This window comes from Rhincodon typus, unplaced genomic scaffold, assembly GCF_021869965.1.
Source record: "Rhincodon typus isolate 14 unplaced genomic scaffold, sRhiTyp1.1 hic_rhity00004270, whole genome shotgun sequence".
Classification (NCBI taxonomy): Eukaryota; Metazoa; Chordata; class Chondrichthyes; order Orectolobiformes; family Rhincodontidae; genus Rhincodon; species Rhincodon typus.
Genome location: NW_025969908.1, coordinates 3,751 through 10,035, shown reverse-complemented (window position 1 = coordinate 10,035; position 6,285 = coordinate 3,751). Strand labels below are relative to the sequence as shown.

The window sequence follows — 6,285 nt, the reverse complement described above, 5'->3', positions numbered from 1 at the left end:
GGTTGTGTGTCAGCCTTCGGTTCCAAATCACTTGCAGATACTGGAGCGTATGACATTTGTGTTGGTTTTGAACTGATACCAGTAACATCCTGTTTGCCTCCTGTGGCTGAATAAAAGGATCCCATGGATCTGTTCAAAGAGGAACTCTTGGTATCCTGACCAACACTTATCCCTGTTCTCATGTCAGTAAAGCACATGAAGTGTCTGCGTGATAGCGGTGATTATACTTCAGAAGTGTTTCAGTGGTGGTAAAGGACTTTGAGGTGTCCTGTGGTTGTTATGGCACCATAAGAAAATCTAAATTCTTGTGTTTGAAAGTTAGCTGATAGGCTGCCTTAATTCAAGCAGCTGTGCTGCTGGTTGTTTGCGTTCTGACCCATCTCATTTCTCATTGAAAAATACCACTTTATATCCATTTGAACAAGTTAGTGACTTGTGAAATATAAGTAGCTTTCTTGGACAAGATTGGGAACAGATGCAATGTAGAATATGTTGTAAAAGTGGTTTAAATTTATTATTTTGTGACGTTAATAAAACTTATTTTTGGTTTGCATCAGCTGTAAAGAGATTTGTATTATGAAATATGCTAGTAGCAGTTTCCATTGTTTAATAAACCTAAGTCATATTTTCCAAGCCTGGGAAGGAGAGGAGATGGTGAAAAATTTCAAAGGTGCTTGGAAATTAGTTATCATGGAGACCATATTAATAATAGAGCCAAAGGCTACAGGGAAAAAGAAAGTCATCTGTTTTACTGTTATTGTCTTAAATTTTCCTTCGCTATATTAATCAAATTCTTTTGTTACCAGGGCAATAAGCCATGGGTTTCGCTGCCTCGTGGAAAGGGTATCCGCCTCACCATTGCCGAAGAGAGAGACAAAAGACTGGCTGCAAAGCAGAGTAGCAACTAAATGTTTGAGAAATGAACAGTGGTTGTACCACCCCCATGCAACATTAAAAAAGGCTTTCTTTATATACACTACTGCGTAGACTTTATTTTGCTTTGCTTCACTGCCTTCATTTACAAAATGCTGTCAATATCCTATCCTGGTTTATGCCGAAGGGATGTGTTTTGAGTTTTCAGAATAGGGACTGTACTAATAGACATTTTAATAGAATTGGTATACTAACTGAAAAATATCATTTGGGGAGGCCTAGAAATGAAATTATATAGCACGATTGCAGTAGATATTTAGTGACAGCCAGTTATAATTTTGTTTTCCCTTGTTACACTTAATCACAACTGAGTTAGATTGGACTTGATGGAGCCCCAGTGGTTAGCACTGCTCTGTCACAGTGCCAGGGACTCGGGTTTGATTCCAGTTTTGGTGACTGTGCAGCGTTTGTATATTCTCCCCATGTCTGCGCAGGTTTCTGCTATAATCCAAAGATGTACAGGTTAGGTGGGTTAGCCATGGTAACTGTGGGATTACGTGGATGGGATGGGCAGGTCTGGCTGGAATGCTCTTTGGAGGGTTGGTGCAGACTTGATGGGCAGAATGGTCTATTTCCGCAATGTAAAGATTCTGTGATTCTTGGTCTCACTTGGGCCCAAACAAGGGGCTGGTGTTTAAATACAAGGCTACACTTTGTGTTCAGAAGTTTCATCTTTCTACACTCCCTAATATTGCTGATAATGAAGGCCTCCCTCGCCTGCACTAATTGAGAGAAATTAACATCGATTTGGGCTGGAATCAAAGTAGCTACTTTGAAGTGACAGTGATCTGAGTCAAGCCCTGAGGTCGGAGGAATTTTAAAAGCAAGTAAAAATGCTTTTTTTTTTCAAAGTTTAATGGAATTGCTGTTTTGAAGTTCACTGCTTATTTTCAGTGAGGGGACGAGTCACCATTTAGAACCCAGTTAATGCAGAGGGCCATTACCTTCCTGGCATACTGTGGGAATTGGAGCAGTAAGTCTGGCTCAAAAACAGAAGTTGCTGAAAAAGCTCAGCAGATCTAGCAGTATCTATGAAGGAAAAATCAGAGTTAATGTTTTGGGTCTGGTGACCCTCAGAGCTGTAGGTATGGCCTTTTGGATTCTACCTGAGCACCTGAAAGCATATGTCTTGAAATGGTGCTGTATCCTTAGAAACTAGGCTGTTGGATAAATAGCAGCCCACACAGAAGGGCAAGGTGGTGGGTATGCAGAGGCCAAAGAGGGGCGCAGTGGGAGATATCAGCCTGAGTACGAGAATCTACAGGCAAAGGAGAAGAGATTTGCTGATAACGGAACCAGTACCAAAAGTGATGGCAACCCGTAAGTGGATGTGATAGATACATGTCTCTGAGGTATGTGGCATCTGCGCTCAAATATGTCACTCGGGTGACAGGTGCCCTTTTTATGACAATGGTGAATGCACCTCATTACAAGTGAATGGGGGCTTAGAGTGTTGGTGACATCAGTTGTTCCTCTGCAATACCCTCCTAAATAGGCCTGAGTTGTTGTGATCTGCTTCTCTTACCATGAAATGGCCCAGGAGAGAGCTGTGGAAAGACGAGCGATGAGGATGACAATGAGTTGTGTAGACGGATGTAAACAAGTTGAGTGAGTGGCCAAAACAAAACTTGACAAAAGAATTACAAGAAGAAGATGAGGTTATGCACTTTGGAAGGAAGAATGAAGAAAACATAATTTAAATGGGGAAAGATTGCAGAAGTGGGATTTGGGAGTGCTGGTCCATGAATCAAAAATCTGAAGTCCAAGTTCCATGTGTAATGGGAAGAAAATGGAATGTTGGCCTTTACTTCAAAGGGAATGAAATATAAAAGTAGGGAGGATTTGCTAAAACTGCAAGATGCTAATCAGACTAAAGCTGGATTAGTATGAACATTTTTGGGTCTCGACTAAGGGAAGATGCACAGATATTGGAGGCAGTTTAGAGAAGATTCATTATGCTGATATGAGGCAAGGCAGGATCCTCATGTGAGGAGAGGTTGAGATTGGGCCTGTACTCTTTGGAATAGAGAAGAATGAGAGGCAACCTAAATGAAACATGATTCTTAAAGGATGTGACCAGGTAGATGTAGAAAGGTTGTTTCTCCTTGTGGAAGAGTCGGAATGGGGACATAATCTCAAAATGAATGTTGTACATTGAGAGAGGAAGAATTCACTTGGTTTTGAATCTATGGAATTCAATACACAGGGTTGTTGCGGTTGGGTCACTAATGAGACTGGAAATGAACGTTTAGCAAAATGTAAAGAGAGGCATTAAAGGTGAGGGAGATGATATCGAACATAGAAATGCTCTGTGGTATGATGAGATGGCCTATGGCACTTTGGGAGAGGCTCCCTCATTGGTGCTCAGTATATTATCTCCCATCTTGAATACCTGTGATGCAGTGGTAGACTTTAGCACAAATTATCCATAAGGATAGTAGTCACTGTGAAGATTGCTTTGAATATCTGCAACCTGTCCCAGTTCCTACCTCCACTTGCTTTAATTGGTCAGCAAACCTGTCTTCCCTATTAATTTGCAGCTTGGAAAAATCTGAATCTGTTTGACAGCAGACGTCAGTTTCTGGCGCAAAAATAAGCCCAGCTCTATATGTGTCTCCAAGAGAGAAATCGGGCTGAAGAATACTGAACCCCGGTGATACTGTTTGATTTTCTACTTTCCCACTATCTTCTTGGGAAGTAGTCACTCTACCAAAAATCTAAAAAGTATAGCTTGATGTTTATGGATAAAAATGCTCCTAATCTTGCTCTAGTGCATGGAGGGAATGACACTTGCCAAAGGGGAGCAATGGAAAACTGGTTGAGAAGGAGCAAAAGCTGATTTGGCCATTCCTTCACTTAACGCCCTGGAATATGAAAATACAGTACAGAAGTATTGGGAAAACAGCCTGATCCAGAGGCCAAAAAGTAGATAGGAAGAAAAGGTACCAAATTCCAAACTAATGTAATTGTGATTCACATCAGCTGATATAAGGTTGTAATTTGTCTGGTATGCGAGACTAAACAGATTCTAAATTATGATGGTCTATTTTGATTTTGCATTCAACATGCTAAATGTTTGGCTTTCACTCTTTCCAATGGTAATAAATTCACAGTTCTGAATATGTGACAGGATTCCATGTACGAGCCTACTTCCAAATTTGTAACATTGCTAGACTTATGAACCCAGCTGATGATAATACTGGATAAGTCAAAGCCTAGATTGAAGCCTTATTTGATGAATTGTAAATTGATTTCTGTGAGACTGCCAACACTCTTTAACAAAGAAGTGTAAGCTTATTACACAAGAGAAGAGAAACTTATCACTTCTTAAAGAATCCAAATTGTATCAAAATTTCTCCTTGCCATTATTTCTGTATGAAATTCAGTCATATACTTTAAATGTAGGGATTTTCATAACAATTATTCTCTACATAAGCCCATTTTGATCACTTCATTCAACTTCAGTCATATTTCCTAATGACAAAGAATCTGCTACAGTTTTGTCCTTGCCAGAGACATGACTGTTTTGTAAATTGTATGGTTGTAGTATCAAACTCTCCAAAAGATCATGGTCCATATAAGTAAGTCTCTTCAGAGTTATCAGTACGTAAATTTCAAACGTTTGTAGAGCTGATTCAAGACTGTGTTCAAACATTTTTTTGGCCACTTCCCAGCGATCTTTTCAAATGAGGTGAAATATCTTTCAAATTCAACTTAAGTAAATTTAGGCACTAACAATTATTTCTATTTAAAATAATTCCCTCACTGGAATCAGAAGCATCCACTGAGCTCCTCCTCTTCATTCGTCCTTTACTCGTAAGTTTTTTTTTCTCCAGTGGAGTAATGATGTCATATATTTGTATCTCTTAGTAGTTCAAGACTTTTTAGTTCATTTCCCTTTCCTTTGTACTTTGCCGCTCTCATCTCTTTTCCAATTTAAGCTTTTATATTTCCAATTCTCTCTTCCTTTCTTTCTCCCTCTTTTCTATTGCTCTTTTTATTCCCTTTCCATTGTATTTCACTTTTCATTTCAATTTAAGTTTTAATTTCTCTTCCTCTCTCTCTTGCTCTAACACAAGGTTTTTCATTTCTAACTGGATCTCGGCTAATTCTAGCAGAAACATCTCAATTTCAACTTCTCCTTTTTAATTCTAAATTCTAGGTAATCACTTGAAGCATCACATCTTTGTGAGATCTTGCTTTTATTTTGAGCTTCGCTAATTCTGTGTAGTCATAGTCTAACATTTCAAAGAATACAATCTTTTTCCCATCTTACCAAATTTAAAGTCAGTCCAAAAGTCCAGCTTATTTAATATACTTAACAGCAATTCTTGTTTTTATGTTTGATGCCCTCAGGTATTCATTACTTTAGAAGGTTCATAGGTTCCTCTTCAACGGAATTCCATTATGCCAAGAGCCTCCATTTTGTTCTGATCCCAGCTGGTGGTAAAAGTGGATGGTTCAGTTCTCAGAGTATATTTAATAGGTCACAAATGTAATTATTGTACTTAATTACTATGGTGATTTGTCACTGAATAGACCCACACATGGCTGGCCTAATGCTCTTTAACAAAAGAGCACAGCTTTGTTACACAAAAGGAGAAAAAAAAAGCAAACAAGACTATCAATTTAGAAATATCATATTAGAAAAATAAACAATTCAACCTTTTCCCCAGCAATATCCTTTTCAGATTCTCAATCCCAGTGTAGCATCACTCCTACTCAAACTTTGTAGTTTCCTACTTAACTGACTTTTCAGTTCTAATGGTGAATCTCCTCTGCACACCCTCCAGTGCAATCACATGCTTCCTATGGTGACCTGAACTGTACACTTGACTCCAGCTCTGGCCTGACCAAAGTCCTGTACATTTCAAATATAATCTCCTTGCTCTTATAATCTATAAGTCATTTGATTAAAGACAATCATACCATATACCTTCTTGACTCCCTATTAACCTGACCTGCCACATTTAGGGATGTGTGGGCAAGCACCTGTGAGCTTCCTAATGACCTGCCATTCACTGAATACTCCTTTGTCTTGTTACTTCTTCCAAAGTGCATCACCTCACACGTGTGAGGGTTAAATTCCATATGACCAATCCGTTTATATCCTCAGTAACCGAAGAACTTCCTTCTCACTGTCAATCACCAGGTCAATCGTTGTGTCAAACAGAAATTTACATCTACGCAGCAAGATGGTGGTGACAGAGTGGCAAGTGTTCAGGCTCCTGGCTTCTGCCACATCCTTTTAAAATATTTTTTCTCTAATATCGAGTTCATTTTACCTTCTTTTGGCGGCTTTGGCTAAGGAAGGAGGTTTTGAGAGGCTGCTGCAATGGAGAATGCTGTATG

The 6,285-nt window shown here is 39.2% G+C and overlaps 1 protein-coding gene across 1 annotated transcript in view; it reads left to right on the top strand.

Annotated features, from left to right (window-relative positions):
• LOC125481912 (40S ribosomal protein S4-like) overlaps window positions 1-976 on the top strand; it is a 2,108-nt gene extending 1,132 nt beyond the window's left edge. The window contains exon 2 of the mRNA XM_048593859.1: window positions 807-976. Coding sequence (XP_048449816.1) covers window positions 807-908 — 102 coding nt within the window. The 3' untranslated portion in view covers window positions 909-976. The remainder of the gene's footprint in view (window positions 1-806) is intronic.
• Window positions 977-6,285: the final 5,309 nt, after the last annotated feature.